This window comes from Simochromis diagramma, unplaced genomic scaffold (assembly GCF_900408965.1).
Source record: "Simochromis diagramma unplaced genomic scaffold, fSimDia1.1 OVJJ01000501.1, whole genome shotgun sequence".
NCBI classification, from domain to species: Eukaryota; Metazoa; Chordata; class Actinopteri; order Cichliformes; family Cichlidae; genus Simochromis; species Simochromis diagramma.
In genome coordinates this window covers 246,024-261,489 of record NW_024387320.1, presented here as the reverse complement: position 1 = coordinate 261,489, position 15,466 = coordinate 246,024, and the positions used below count along the sequence as shown (strand labels likewise).

The 15,466-nt window shown below is 41.3% G+C and overlaps 1 protein-coding gene across 1 annotated transcript; it reads left to right on the top strand.

Annotated features, from left to right (window-relative positions):
• Positions 1-205: 205 nt before the first annotated feature.
• On the top strand, positions 206-15,012 carry LOC120717555 (ras-related protein Rap-2a). The gene is made up of 2 exons (XM_040005652.1): positions 206-1,653; positions 13,253-15,012. The coding sequence occupies exons 1-2, from the start codon at positions 1,340-1,342 to the stop codon at positions 13,488-13,490; spliced, it is 552 nt and encodes a 183-aa protein (XP_039861586.1). The 5' UTR covers positions 206-1,339; the 3' UTR covers positions 13,491-15,012.
• The last annotated feature ends 454 nt before the right edge of the window (positions 15,013-15,466 follow it).

Here is a 15,466-nt window from a genome sequence, read left to right as displayed (position 1 = left end):
TTGTTCCTGTAAATTCTAAATTGTGTACAATCTGATATTAAATATACATAAATAAATATATGAATGTCGTGTAAATGCCATCCTGTGAGCTGTGTTTAATTTTGCAATGCATCAGCAGTAGAAACCACGTGTCATCCTCAGTGAGCATGTTTTCATGTTTTTGTGTTACAATTTGTTCAAACAGCTGTCCTCTGAAATTGTATTTATCATTATTAGTGAAAGCTAAAGTAGTCATTTAAAAAGACTTACCTGGCGGTTTCAATTGGAGTGTGTTACATAGCCTGTATTGCTCATTATCAAAGAATAATAAAGGTTTATTATATTTTTTGTTTACAAGGTGAGTGACTTTTCACTCTCGATTCGGATCGCAGCTAAAAAAAATTATTTTTTTTAAATGCAGCGTTACCATAGCAACAGCATCCGGTGCGTTTCACCTCCTCTTGGATACACATCCCCGAGCCGCCTCCGTGATTGGATGAGCTCTCTTTGGATGTCACTGGGGCAACCGAATGATGGGAATTTTAACACATGAACGGAAATGTCAGCGACGAATCTCACTGGCTGCCTCCGTGAGGCTGCCATTCAGGCACATGTGAGGTGTACAGAAAGCGGAAGCGCCCATTGGGCTGTTCGCGTATCCATCTGACGAAGGAGGATCCACAGGCTTTTCCTTTTTTCTTCTTTTCTTTTTTTTTTGGTGCCTCGGTACGGGAGCCGAGTGGGGACCGGCTGGTAACGCAGCGGCCGCGGGTCTCCACCCGAGAGTATGGCGGCTGGAATCGCACTGGAGAGCGGGGGAGAAGCGGAGACATGTCAGAGATGGTGAAACAGAAACAAAGAGACGCAAGTTCTTTAACTGAAAGTCAGGGCACTTTAATTTGGGAGAGTTTCTCTAAGGCGGTCTACAGCTTAAAAAATTGCGCCTGCAGTTCATTCCGAGGCTAAGCCAGCGTTTTCCCAGCGTCCTCGATGGAGCAAGTTTGTTTTTTTATGAAGTACAGAGAGGGGTGAGCTAAGCAGATGAACACCCGCACGTTCAACATCATCGGGCGAGCTTCTTTTTCTCCCTTTGCGCATTTTTCGGACACTTCCAGTCCTCGGATGCTCGTATAACTGTCAGTGTCTGGCCTGCATGGGGGGAATATCTACAATGAAATCCATCTTGGGGTGCCGAGTCTTTGTGCTCTGCCATAGCTGAGCAGCAGCGAACAAGACTGTGTTATTGACAGCCCGTTCAGAATGGGACACGAATGGTGAGCGTGATTCGCACTGGAGCATTTTGCGTTGATTTCAATGACGCGCGGAGATTGATACCTTACGACTTGATTTAAATCCCACGATGCGCGAGTATAAAGTGGTGGTCCTGGGCAGCGGTGGGGTCGGGAAATCCGCCCTCACTGTGCAGTTTGTGACCGGGACGTTCATTGAAAAGTACGACCCCACCATAGAGGATTTTTACCGCAAGGAGATCGAGGTGGACTCCTCGCCCTCGGTGCTGGAGATCCTTGACACCGCTGGGACCGAACAGTTCGCCTCAATGCGCGACCTGTACATCAAAAACGGTCAAGGATTCATATTGGTCTACAGCCTTGTCAACCAGCAAAGCTTCCAGGACATAAAGCCGATGAGGGATCAGATCATAAGAGTGAAAAGGTTGGTGAAATCATGTGCTGGGGGAAAAAAAAGAGTAATTTCCATAATTAAGTGTGGCTGTTGGGGGTTGTTTTTCACAAATATATGCTGGACTCATGGGCCCTGTAGTTTCAGGATAGGTCTTGGCCTGCTTGGAGATGTTATGCATCTTTAAGGCAGCAACACTCCATGCCTATTATGGTATTCCAGGTCTCACCCATATTTCTTGCCCCCATGCCTCTGACCCAGCATATTAAGTTCCTGCAGACGTTCTAATGTCTCACTTAAGTGTTTACTAACAGGACAACAGTGCTGATCCTTCCTACCCCTCAGCTCTGCGAAGACACGTCTGTCTTCCTGTCAGAGCAAAACAAAATAGTGTCAGCGGTCTGCCAAGCTGCTGTCTAGTGCCGCTCGGTGTCCACTGGATGCTGCAACCTTTGCGAGACACCCAACCGGGAATACCCAGGATTCAGTGCAAGAGAGGCTCTGCAGAGAGCTTTCAAGAAAGAGTGGCTGAAAAAAACAAAAAAAAGCTGCGGGACTGTTGAAAGCACAGATCTGCAGAGGAGTCACCGTGTTTTTAATTAAGAAGCTGCACAAGCTGTTTAGGAAGAGCAGCACAATGGAAAGCCTGATGTCTCAGAGCTGCTGCACAGATGATCCAGATATGAGGTCACCACAGTGAGCTGCTGATTGATACATGGGAGAGGTTAGCTGAGGCTGCGTGGAGCTGTCATGTTATTGGTGTTCCTTTGCTCTAGGCCAATGTACTGTGCAGATACACTGTACTGTATGCTCTATGCTCACCTGCTGACATAGCATGAGATTATAAAACTCATCCAGATCAGATTGGTTAATGTCCTGTATTTGTTAGCTCCGCTTCGGCGTTCCAGTGTGCAGGCACTGTGCGCTGGGCTGCGACTGTGTGGGTTCATCAGTCACTGTAGGTGTCAATGGATTTGTTACAGTTAGTTCAGAGAGTCAAATAGGCTCCGGAGAGAATAAGAAGAACCCTACTGAAATCAACTTATAGTTAATACCATTTAATAATCTTGTTATTTACTATATGCTGTAGTTGGATAAGGTTTTTGTCCCTCCCTTGTCACAGTTCTTCCACTCTTCCACCTCAAAATGAAATATAATCATGCTGTGGATGTTTATTTTTATAGGTTGTCTTTAGTTTTTGTCACTTAATTGGATTTAGACCCTTTTTTTGTCAAATGCACCTTCTAAACAATCCTATTATTATGTGGCTCCCGATGAAAGAATGAGGTCAACATGTTTCTCCCATATGAGTTGAGTACGAGTAGAGGTATGTTGAGTCTGCTGCGCGAGCGTGTGTCGTCCTGTATGTAAATGGTGTGCGCGTGCGCTCACGGGGCAGATGCAGCCAGGCTTTTGTGTTTTCACAGCTAACACTGAGTCTGGTGCCGTTGTCTGATATGACAGCAGAATTTATTTTCCGTAGCAGAAAGATCGCGCTCCACAACACTACTCCCACACAGCAGTTAATTTGGTGCTGGGCTTCATGGGGAGTTAGACATCTAAAACTTAGGATTGTGCTTTTTTTTTTTCTTTAAAAATGTCATATTCAATGCGATTATTAAGCTGTGACCTACATTTTGTATGCACTCCTGCTTTCAGAAAGTTGGCTCTGAATGGCAGTGCGCACATTTCCTTCGGTTATTCAGACTTTTTCTAACATCAGCAGAAATCGACCTTGTTTGCTACTAACCTTGCAACGAGAAACATTTCATTTAAGACCCCGAAAGGCTTGCTTTTACTGTGCTCCCTGCTCCTCATCCATTCCGGCAGGATTAATAACAGCTTCTAATGACTGCAGCTGCATAAGGTGACTTCTTTGTTTCTGAAAAGTGTTGGAATATTTTGTAAATATTAAACAGCACTCATTCTGTGCTGCTACATCAGTACAAAGACTGGTGACCGGATTGCACACAGGTAAGAAATCCAAATTCAGTGCATCCTGTGTCTGTTGTATAGTTTGTCCATCAGAGGACACGCTGCAACTTCACTGTTGGCAAAATACATACACAGCAGTGTATGTGAGGAGAAAAACACTGTGGAATAATATAATATCAAAAGTGTGTGCTTTAAGCACTTTGGTCAGTAAGATTTGTAAAGAGCTGTTATATGAATAAAGTTTAGCCTATTTGAAGCCAGGAAAGAAAGCCAGGTTCATATATTGATACTTATAGAACAATAACATAGACTTAAAAACTAGTTCCGTCACAGCGATGATCTTCAGCAACGGTGACAAGATTTTCCAAAATACTGATTGATCACTCTGCAGAGATTTAATACCTGTCTCTGATCTTGAGCAGATTAGGTTCACACCATTGCGATGTACACCAGTAAGAAGTTATCTACCATTGTAATGCTGAAAATCAGACTTAATCCTGAAGAAAGCCTGCTTCTTAGTACAGGCCTCTGAAGGTCCAAGCCACATTCCAGCCAATGGCTTCACGTTGTTCTGGGGACGTACAAGTGGCAGTAGCATCATGAGTAACACGCTAAAGCTCTACCAGAGAATGTAAAGAGGACGGCAAATGTACATTATGTAACTAATGGAGTTTTCTATTCTAAAAGTAAATGCATTCATTGCGTTTGTTAAGCCTTATGTGTCCCATTGGGTAACTGCAAATATAAACAGAAACTGTCACACTATCATATGTAACTGGATAAGTACTAAGACTGTCTGAATGATACCCAAAATTAGCAGTGTATTCTGGGCCTTTCAATACTTTTTTACAGGGAACACTGAGGACTCTGAATGCTTCACTAATTTGCACTGAATTTCATCATTTGCATAGTGAGGAACGTGTCACAGAAGGCAATGAAGAAGTTACAGTTTATGCTCATAAAGACATTTCATCATTAAGACATTTTTGAATTGCTCGTTTGCTTTCCTGACTGCAAGGAGACATGCTTTTGTTCACCTAAGACCCACAGCTAAAATGCAACACGTTCGGGCATGTTCTGTCGAAAGGCATTGTGGGAAATGCTGTAAATGACTACTGGCAGTAGGAAAAACAAAGTAAAGACATGACTATTATCATGTAGATTGATGAGGTAACTTACTGGTAACATTAGAGAGGAAAAGGGTGTGATTATCCTTTTAAAACACCCGAGTGAAGCACTCACAGGTTTCTCAGGCAAATCCTGTCAGCAACTGTGTGAACAGCATTGGCGTTGTTTTTGTTTTCCCTCTCTGTCGCTCCTCACTAACAAAACACTGATGACCGGTCACGACCGTATCGCCCGTCGCTCAGGTCAGAGGCGCTGCTGCGTGTCGCTCTCACTCTGAACCCTGTCAGCCTCTATCAGTGCCCGCTGATAGCAGCACAGGCAGGCGTTAGCACAGGGGCCCTGGGTGGACATGATTACACCCTGGCCTGCCTGTGCTCACTGGGGACCTCGTCGCTCCACACTTCAGCTGCAGTTAGCTATATACCAGGGATGTGTTGTGATTGGTGACTTCAGAGAGTAGAAATACAAGTACCGTGTGAGGGTAGTGAGGAAGAAAGTGGTGAAACAGGATAGCATAATAAACCCTGCTGTTGGCACTGCAGTGGTTGTTGCTGTTGCTGGGCCCTCTGCACATTTATTCATTTTTTACATTTTTTAAGTTTTCAAGTACTGCAGTTCTGAACTTTTCTCGATGTCACCTGACGGAGGTTCCTGCGAGAATGTAAATCGAGCAAGCCAGCTCCCAAGGACAAGGTCCATGTGATGTGGTTTTTGTCTATTGTGAAAACTGGGGAAATGAATAAAGCTAAAGGTCAATACTGATTACTTCACAATGGCTTGGCTATAAAAAAAAAAGTGTTATGAGTACTTCACCTCCCTGAGAAATTTTGAAACACCAGCAAGTTGTTTCTCATCTGTTTTAAAAGTCACAACTTCAAAAAGGGTCAGACTAGTTCAGCTGGTGGGACATTAACTCACCTCATAAAGCAAGTAAAGTTTTTGCAGCGCAACCAGTATGCAGTCGTTTATTCTGTTGTATCGCAGCGTGACGGTTCCGGGTTAAATCTCCTGGCTGGCTGAGCTCCTTTCTGTTGTGGAGTTTCCATGTTCCCTCTGCGTCTGTGCAGGTTCTCTCCGGGTATGCCAGCTTTCCTCCACAGTCCAAAGAAGTGCATTTTAGATTCATTTGTGATTCCAAATTAGCTGTACCATAGGTGTAGATGTAAGCACGAATGATTGTCTGTCTCTGTGCGTTAGGTCTGTGATGGATTGGCTATCTATCCAAGGTGTACTCCATCTCTTGCCCAAGGACAACTGCAGTAGGCTCCAGCACCCCCACGAACCTGAACTGGATAAGCAGTTGAGAAAATGGATGTATGGATAGATAGTGTGGTAGTGTTGCCAATAGATTAGATATCCCACACAGATAGTCCGCTGTCATTAGTTGTTACATTGTAAGCCATATGTCACTAAACATCCACTGTTCCATCAGGAGTCGAGTCAAACTATCACTGCACCAAAAATACAGATCCTTTAGGGGGGAAAAAACCTCATTAGCCCATGCATAACTCATACATCAAAATATAGACAATTTTCAGTCTTTGAGATACAGTACTGCAATATTTGGTTACAGATGTAAAAGTAAATAGTAAAGTAAAGTAAACCGAAATTTTTTTTTAAAATCAACACAAATTTGCATGCAATAACTTTCTTAATACTGTGTGATTGTTCAGAGAAATGCAAAAATGTAATAATAATATGCTCTTAATATATATATATATATATATATATATATATATATATATATATATATATATATATATATATTTTACATGCATAACAGTGAAGGGACCTAGCTTGTTAACAAGACCATAACATGCTAATTCTAAAGTTTCTAACACTGGTTTTACATATTTTAAATAAGCTATGTTTGCGGTCAGTGAATGCCCAACTGGATCATTTGTATGTAACCTGATTTGTGTTTATCTTTTATTTTCTCAAAACAATCCCACTTTTCTGGATTTCATTTTATATTGATGCCCACATAGAGCCCACTGTGATCTTAAGTGGGCCAGACCAGTGAAACTCCCCTTTATCAGTGTAAGTGTAAGAAGTGCCATTTCAGAACTGTGTCTCAGTTTTTCTACGTGAAAGAAATGCTGTGGAGGAAAATGAAAGAAATCGGTCAGCGTGACTTAAATTGCCATAAATAAATGAAAGCTATATAAAAGTTCTAGTAGATCATTGCCCAGACTGTCCATAATTATAAAGTAGAAAGGTTTTGTTAATTCACAAAAAGCTTCTTTTTTTTAACTGTGGAAGCATTGTAACAAACAAACAAAAAAAAACTATTTCTACAGACCATAGTGGAAAAAGAAGAACTTTTTTGTCGTTTAACTGTTTATCTGTTACTTAATTCCTTTGGTGTAGTATTAATGGTGATGGGGGAGCTCTTTATCAATAGGAAAGGCTGTAAAATCATTAATATACACTTTAAATTCCAAAATCTATGTCCTCCTTCACTTCTTGTCTAATGACCTGGATTGGAGGCTTTACCGGGCTGATTCTGGTCCACAAGCCTTATGTTTGACAACCCTGTTGTAGAGTGTGAGACTTCATGTAAGTTTTTTTTTCCTGCAACAAACCTCAAGTGTCCACGAAATCAGACCCTCTATTTCAATTCATGTTTAGCGGACTAATTGTCAGGCAGGCCTACTTGCTAAATTAAGAAATGTGACAAACCTTTGCATCTTACCACTGCCACTGTGAGTTAAGGTGGAATGCCAGCTGAGCAATTAATTTAAAGCACCATTGTGTCTAAGCCTCAGAGCCCGGGGACGTGCATGAGAAGTGCATGTTAGCAGAACAGAGAAACAAAGAACAAAAAAGTATTAAATATGATCCAAAGTAGTGATCAGTCATTTCTGATGTACACTGCTTTTTTCAGATTATTCCAGGTTTGTGGCTTGTTAAGGGAGCAGGACAAGTAAACAACTTGGGAGTCAGCAGCGCAAAACTGAGCCAGGAAACATAGCCAGGAAACATAAAAGCTATTATATTGCACACTCTGTTTAGATGGTATTCTGGTAATTAATTACACTGTTCAGCTGTTGCAGAACTCCTGACGTGTGTTCATTCTCCGATCTTTTGTTACATTGTACCTTAGCAAGAGTTTCAGTGATTTTTTTGGTTATTTACCAAGTTTTACTGCGATTATTGTAACAAATCTCCATAAAAATCCCTTAAGAGCTGAAGTTGGAAACTAATAATCTCCTTTATGCATCCTAATTGTTCTTTTATTGTGAAGTATGCCGTCAAACTGAATTTTTTTCTTGTGGTCCAGTGAGATTTCTGACTAACTGTTTCAACTTTTTTTCTATCATGAGGTTGATACTGACAGTATGATAAAAGGGAAATATCGTCCTTTACAGATATGAAAGGATAAGGGCCGTATTTTCCGGTTAGAACTTTTCAATGAATTATTCAAAGCGTATTACTGACCGACTGTTCAACCCAGACAAATTTCTACTAAAATGGTACTTGCATTTTAGATGTTTGGCCGTGTACTTCATAAGAGAAGTAATTTGTGTCAGACAGCATAATCACCCACAGAGACCTGCTAGTGTGCCAGAGTATTGCTGTGATAAATCAGATCCAAGGAAATCTGTACAGTCTGTCAAGTTCAGTACTCATTTATCTTGTCCATTTTGGCACTTCTTGGCCAGTGTGTTTATCATCAGTAAACGGGGTCGATTTTTGAAGGCTTTGGGAAGCAAATAATGAATTCTCATAACCATCCCAAACAGAATTAAAGTGTTTTACTTGTCATATATTATTGCTTGTTTTAAAGGGAAAATCTTTGCATCCTTGCCGTGGGTCAAAGAAGCCATTCCTGATTAAATCTTTCGGTGCCCTAATGTGGCAAAAAGAGGAGCTTTGTGCTGCCTTCTGACTCAGCTCAATTCTCTCCCCTGGCTAAACTGAAGACCCTCTACAAAAATGCTATTCGCAGGGAAGGGGTGCCCAGCACACAGCCTTTCCTGCCTGCTGCTGCCCCGAGTCATAACCAGTGGCTCTTGGGCAGCCGGTTTCTACCGTCTGTCAGCAAGGCCTGTGTGAGTTGATCTGCATCATGCATTATTGATAAGCTGTGTCTGAGCAAGCTTGAATGGATGTTTGCAGTCTGAGTGTTCCACTGCCTCTGGCATCAGGCTCACAAGCCGAAGGCTAAAGAGCGACATGTTGTTTGTGCTGTTTGTGTCACAGCAAAAACGAATCCCGCTCAGTAATTCGTTTGGCCTGTGTTTTCTGCAACAGTCGAGCCTTACTTTCTTGTATCAGCCACCAGTGGTTGGCCGACAACCTTAACGCCGAGTCTCTGTGAGCCTTAGTATCCATGGCAGCCTCTGTCTCACACCTCCTTGGACTGCCGCTTTTCTTCTCTGTTATTATGACTATATATAGACCCTTTCTTCTTTGGGTCCAGATGCCTTTGTGCTGTGTTCCTGTAACGATGAGGCCCAAACGAGCTGCATAAGTTGCAAACAGCTGACCAAAAAAAGCATGTGGCACACTCACACACAGTTTAATGTGATTTTAAGATACTTCTGCTGTTTGGGACAACAAAAATAATGAAGTTAGGGTTTTTTTTGTTTGTTTTTTTACTAGACGTTTTACACTTTAGCACTTTTTTAACATAGCAAGTGATCGTCAGTTTAGCAAAATAAGGATTACCAGGGTTGATATTATTGCACTGTGAAAAAGAGCCATTGCACAAGCCACTGTTGTGCAATGTGCTTTATCTTTGTAACGCACAAATCTTGTTAAATCAAGCTAAAACTGAGGTTTCTCTTCTAATTTACAAACAGTATAAAAACCTCAGCAAGAGTTTAGCTGTCACCTGAGAAAGCAGCATGCCAAAAACAAAAGGAATCAGTTTGGACACACAAAGGAGGAGATGGGTGCACAAAAGTTTTCACTGGAGTGAGAAGTATCATCAGGAAATTCAAAGACAGTCACACAGCAAAGAAAAAGCATGGCAAGAGGTAGAAGTTAAAGATTTCAAAGAAGCTGGAAAGAAAACTAGTGAGAGACCCCAGAACAACTGCCAAGAGTGAATCTTAGCCAAGTCGAGATCTGTCTTACATACAATCACTCGAACTTTGAAGGGACTTTGAAGTTGCAGAGCAAGAGAAAGTCCACTCTTTGGCCATAGAGACTCTGCTTATGTTTGGAGAAAGAAGGCAGAGGCATACAACCCAGAGTACACCATCCCTACTGTGAAACACATAAGTATTATGGTGTGGGAATGCTTTAGTTCAGCTGGAACTGGGAATCTCGTCAGGGTGGAAGAAAACTCCAACTAGTCAGCAGCAAAATTGAGTCCGGGTCATCGCTTTGTCTTCCAACACAACAATAACCCAACATATGTAGCTCCTGGTGAAGAACTACCTTAAGAAGACCAACGTGAACATTTCTGACTTAAAATGTGTGGAGTAAGCTGAAGAGTAAGGTCCATGCCAGGGTCCGTGTACATGTAGCTTCACTTCTTCATTGTTTCACTTCATTCCACTGCTTCAAAAAAACTAAAGGAACACTTTACTATTTAAATTTGAGGATTGATGTGAGTTGACTAATAACTGGTGAGTTGAAAATCTGTTCGATAAAATTCTAAAAACCAACACATGTGAAATAACAGAAAAATGTGCCTTCTTTGTTGCGATAATACGACTTTTTTCACTTCTACTTTAACCGTACCACTGTTGTCCATGGAAACAACATCAACATAAGGTTTTCTATTGTGTAGGTTTTGCCCTCCTGAACTGAAACCAGTTTTGAACTGTGAAATAACCTCAGTGTTTCTGTCATATTTGCTGGGTTTGTGCAAACAGTTTAGAGCAGAAAAGCGAGAGCTTGTGTGAAACAGCATCTGATGGTACAAGATACATACCTCTTTGAGTGATTTAGAGTGGGAGACAAACAACAGCTGAATGGAGGACCTACCAAAATGGCATCATTAGCCCAACTAAACACAGAGGCCCTTTTAAATGGATGCAGCTGTAAAAGTAAAGATTTTGCCTTTCAATCTGCCCACCCACAGCTATGCTTAGTGTTTGGGGGTTTTTCAGTGAAGGTGGGAAAGGGAATTTAAGGTTCAAGGCTAAATATAACCTACCACCAACTAGATCCAAAGAAGTTTTCAGAAAAATCACAGCCTTGCTGTTTTTACTGACACCAGAAATGCAGCGAATGAGAACTTAGGCACGACATGCTGAATGTTAAAGTTGAGAAGCATAACATGTTGTTTCTCATTCAGCTTGCCTGCCTAGCTCAACACTTTTGGTCACACACCGACCGACCGACCTCAGAGATTGTCTCTTAAATTCAGGTAGCTCCTCTCGGCTCATCCTGGGAACAGAACGGGATAGTTGAGATTAAAGTTCGCTGGATAATGTATTCATGGGTAGATCAAAGTCGGCTAGTTTAAGCTTATTTAACGCTGAAACCTGCAGCCCCCCTTACCTCTGAGAAACGCTCTGGCTGCTCAGCCTGGAAAGGCTTCACAGTAGTCTCCAGCTTCCCCGTCTTTTCAACAGTAGCCAGTTCCTTCTTTACCAGTTTATTATAACAAACAAGGATGAGGATGATATTAATTTTGGTGAATAACTTAAAGGCATCTATAATTCACAGAGCGAGTGCAGAATTTGAAAATCCTAATGATGCTGACAGGTGCTCGGGTTAAATTTGACTGTGCTGTGAAGTGTGAAGTGAACACAGACGTTTAAACTTGGTTCAAACGACAGGTCCGACAGATGGAAAGCGCCCCCTCGGTCGTTTTGCATACTGATAAGCATGAAAGAAATAGCAACCTGTTGTTTAAAGGATGCGAATACGCACGATCTGCTATCTCTCTGATGTTTTTGAGCTTTGTTATCTCCTCTGATGTGTACAAAGTGCCTCAGAAGCCCGCCATGTTCCCCAATATCAAAACTGATGTAGTGATCATATTGGTGGAAATGCATCTCAGCTGCTTCTTTTTAAGTAATTATAGAGCAGCCTATTTATTTTAACCGACCGCATCCTCTGGCTCTCCTCAAAGTAGTCCAGTTCCACAGTGACATTTTGTGCTTTAGCTACGTGCCAAGGAGTTCAGAGCTCAAAGGATTATGGCCACTTCCTGCCCTCAGGGGTCACAGCTATAGTACCCGTTTCCTCTGCTGTACTGGGTCAGGCTTTACACTTAGTGTTTAGATGAAGCTGGTGACGCTCTGGTTCTTGATCTGAAAAAAGCTTCCTCCCACACTCAGAGTCCACTCGTATGCTAAAGTGGAAACACTTTCATCTTTATCCTTCTTGCGACCTTTCAGTCAGAACGAGCCCACCTCTTTCACCCAGCTGAGCTTTTCAAAAATAACCACCGAGATCCTTTTTTTCAAAGATCCAGGCTTGTTTTGTTAGAGAGATTGGAAAAGATAAAAGATGGAAAGATGTCAAAAAGGGATTAAACAGAGGCTGAGAATTGATGTTAATTTAATGGTCACGTGACTGGATAATGTAGCAAATGCAAAACTGGTATATTAAGAAAGAATTATGGTGCTGATAACAGTAACAGCTTTTTGGGTGAAACCACCAACTCCCAGTATAATAAACTGGAAAAAATTATGGAAAAAATAACCTTTTCTCTTAGGTTTCAATCACTCCAGCCATGCGTGCATGTTAGTTCACGTGAGTTCAGCAAGCTCAAACAGTGGCCATGATGTAAAGTCCACATAGGCTTTTTAGATTGATTTTTAGGTTGAATCTTCTGTTGATAGTGGTGATAACCATCATAAATATTTTGCTAGAGGTGCTGACTCAGTGGTTAGCATTTTTACATTTGCCCAATGATAATTCAGTAACCCAGTAAAGATGCTTTCTTACCTATTGCCTATTGCTTCCAGCCTCTTTTTAAGAGGCTATTATACTTTTTTTTTCTTATTGTCTATCATACTTGTACTGTTAAAATAGTGGATGCACTTATTAAACAAGGCCAAAGATTCAAATAATGATATCGGTGTCTGCCCTGGAAATCAATGTGAGCCAAGAGCTTTGGCTTCAGATGCTCGGTTAGAGATAGTAGAGGTGGGGTTTTTTCTATTCTTTTCTCTGTATGTTGTGACTGGCCATCTCAGCCCCACCCACCTGTTCTTCAAACCTTCTGTTTGCATGGGACAGCCAATCAGGAGAGGTCAACTGTAAGGAAAAAGTGTTTGGAACAGTTTGTTCTAGATACACGATGAACTGAGGGGCTGCACTAATGCCCACTATCAGATAAATAAAGATGATCCTAAATTCCATTATGCAAATCTACTTTAGTAGAATAAAAATATGGAGCCTGAAATAAATGTATCAGATCTCCTTTAAATAATTGTGATTTTTGTAAGTGCAACAGATGAAGGTTTTAGTCACTGTGCGCTTTTTTTTTTCTTATTTAGAATTTGCTAAAACCAAGTTCTGAAAGGGGAATTGCCTTTCTTTTCACTTTTATGGGAAAAACATAATAAAATAAAAAGCTCTGATTTGCCACACATGCAGCAGTTGCTTTTTCTGTGTGTCTGACAAACTGACGTCGGTCTGTGTGTGCTTTCAGGTACGAAAAGGTTCCCGTTATCTTGGTGGGGAACAAGGTGGACTTGGAAAGCGAGAGGGAGGTATCATCCAGCGAAGGTCAGGCTCTAGCCGAGGAGTGGGGCTGCCCGTTCATGGAGACCTCGGCTAAGAGCAAAACTATGGTAGACGAACTGTTCGCCGAGATCGTTCGGCAGATGGACTACGCCGCTCAGCCAGACAAGGATGACCCCTGCTGCTCCTCTTGCAATATACAATAGCCCTGGGGAGGGGGGGGTACCAGGAACAGACCAGGCAAAAAGTCCACTTAGAGGGAACTTGTTTGACTTGCAGTGGACAGATACACACTTAGACACACACATGCACATGCCGATTAAACTGAAGATGAATTCACAGTTGAGCGCAATGGATACCAAGTCAGTGGAGCATAACATTTGCAGTGACACAATTAATAAGAATAATAACACGTGAGTAATGCGTACATTTTGAATGAAAATTGCCAGGAATTTGCCGCAAAGGTAATTGACAAATGACAAACAGAACATGCCCTCGCCTTATTTTACACTCTGTTTTTTTGTTTGTTTGTTGTTTAAGTTATTCCGTTATGAGGAAGCAAATATTGTCAGCAAAGAATAACAGGTCGGGATCTTTATTCATTACAGCTTCCTAAACAATCTGCTAGAAATAACTGTTGTTATTGCAGTTTTCAGACACACCACTGAGATGCATTTCCTGTTACCATGACTCTGTTGCAAGTAGCTGCTGAACACACATAACAGATTTCTGAAGAAGCATTTGATTTCCATTATGTACAATGTTGCTCCCAGTTTAATTCGAGCAGAGGTTGGCGGAGGGTTTTTTTTTCTACTCATCACAGGGCTGAACCAAAGAGGTTCCCTGAAAGCGCCTCAATGTTCTTAGTTTTATTTTTTCTGCTGTTCAAAAAAAAAAAAAGGAATGGAGAGAAAAAGGATAAGTCGGTGTCTTTCTTTAAAAAAACAAAAACAAAAAAACAACAGTGCAATCATCTCTTTCCTATTTTCTCACTTTGAGATATGATAGTAAGCATAGCGGAGTCTTTCACATATCGTGTGATGTTTTGTTTTCCTCTCCGGGAGACTCTGACAGCAGATTGCTGAGTAGTAATATAAGTAACCGCTTCATCCTGACGGGACAAAGAGCGATTTCAGTGTTTGAATATCTCCGCAGACCGTCTCTCCAAACTCTTTTCAGGAATGGGTGACATTTAAAGTGAAGATGCCAACATTTGTCATACTTTTTTTTTCTTTTCGTCCTCTGGTATCAATATGAAATGTGGCGCTCCACAGTTTTGACATCCTGATGCCATCCTTCATGTGCTCAGAGTATTCAAATTTATAGTAACAAATAGCACCGACGGAGGCGGCGGTGATAATAAGAATAATAAATGGTAGTGTAAATATTTTGTATGGAAAAAGTGCCAGCTCCTATGAAGACACTGACTCAACACATGTGGAACTGTCAACTGTATGCATGGCTAGTGAACAAAAAAAAGGACTCTTATTGTCTGAGATTACTGTAGGCTGTGGAGAAAAAAAACGTGCAAATCAAACACATACATGTCTGGATCTGGACACTGTCTCAACTGTACATCTGTGTTGCCACGGGAAGCAGACTTTCCCCGTGTGACCATTTTCATTGTTGATTTTATATTTTTTTATGTGGCCATTTACTCTTTATCCCTCTCTGAATGGTGACACTGTTACATTTGACACCTAAACAATAAAAGTGCGTTCAACACTATCAGTGCGACTGGCGAGCTTCAGTGAAATTAACTGAATGGGAGGAAAAATGTGGCTTATATTTTAATCTCTTCTTCTTCTTTTTTTTTTACAAATCAACAATTTGTAGTTTTCTGTTCAGCTGTGAGACAACTATTCTAATTGTATATATGATATCCAATTTGGATATACAGTGTCATTGTTTATTTGTTTATATCATCATCAGTTTTAAAACTTTGCCTGGCATGATGAAAATTTGTCACATGCACTACTATTTTTCCTTCACCAGTGTTAGCCGAGCACAGTACTGAGAAAACTATTGCTGAAGATTAACTTGCATTTGCCTACTTTGCCTGTGTCCAATCAGGTAATCAGGAATCCAGCACGCTGCTGGCCTTCCTCAAGTCTGAAAGCTGCGTCTTCCTGTTGAAAGTTTTGTACTGTTTTTAATTCATATTCATTATTTTATTTATTGT